Source organism: Myotis brandtii, unplaced genomic scaffold (genome assembly GCF_000412655.1).
Source record: "Myotis brandtii unplaced genomic scaffold, ASM41265v1 scaffold1026, whole genome shotgun sequence".
NCBI lineage: Eukaryota > Metazoa > Chordata > Mammalia > Chiroptera > Vespertilionidae > Myotis > Myotis brandtii.
The window spans coordinates 519,824-520,225 of NW_005353435.1; the positions used below are offsets into that span (position 1 = coordinate 519,824).

General features: G+C 65.9%; 1 protein-coding gene across 1 annotated transcript in view; it reads left to right on the forward strand.

Moving 5' to 3' along the window:
* The window catches only part of EXOC8 (exocyst complex component 8), a 3,542-nt gene that overhangs the window by 964 nt on the left and 2,176 nt on the right, over positions 1-402 (forward strand). Inside the window, exon 3 of the mRNA XM_005856382.2 lies at positions 2-401. Coding sequence (XP_005856444.1) covers positions 2-401 — 400 coding nt within the window. The remainder of the gene's footprint in view (position 1; position 402) is intronic.

A 402-nucleotide genomic window follows, 5' to 3' on the forward strand; every position in this document is an offset into this window, starting at 1 on the left:
GCGACGGCGCTGGGCCGGGCGAGGAGGGGAAGCAGCGCACCCTCACCACGCTGCTGGAGAAGGTGGAAGGCTGCCGGCACCTGCTGGAGACGCCCGGGCAGTACCTGGTGTACAACGGCGACCTGGTGGAGTACGAGGCGGACCACATGGCCCAGCTGCAGCGGGTGCACGGCTTCCTGATGAACGACTGCCTGCTGGTGGCCACCTGGCTGCCCCAGCGGCGGGGCATGTACCGCTACAACGCCCTCTACCCCCTGGACGGGCTGGCCGTGGTCAACGTCAAGGACAACCCGCCCATGAAGGACATGTTCAAGCTGCTCATGTTCCCCGAGAGCCGCATCTTCCAGGCGGAAAACGCCAAAATCAAACGCGAGTGGCTGGAGGTGCTGGAGGCCACCAAGA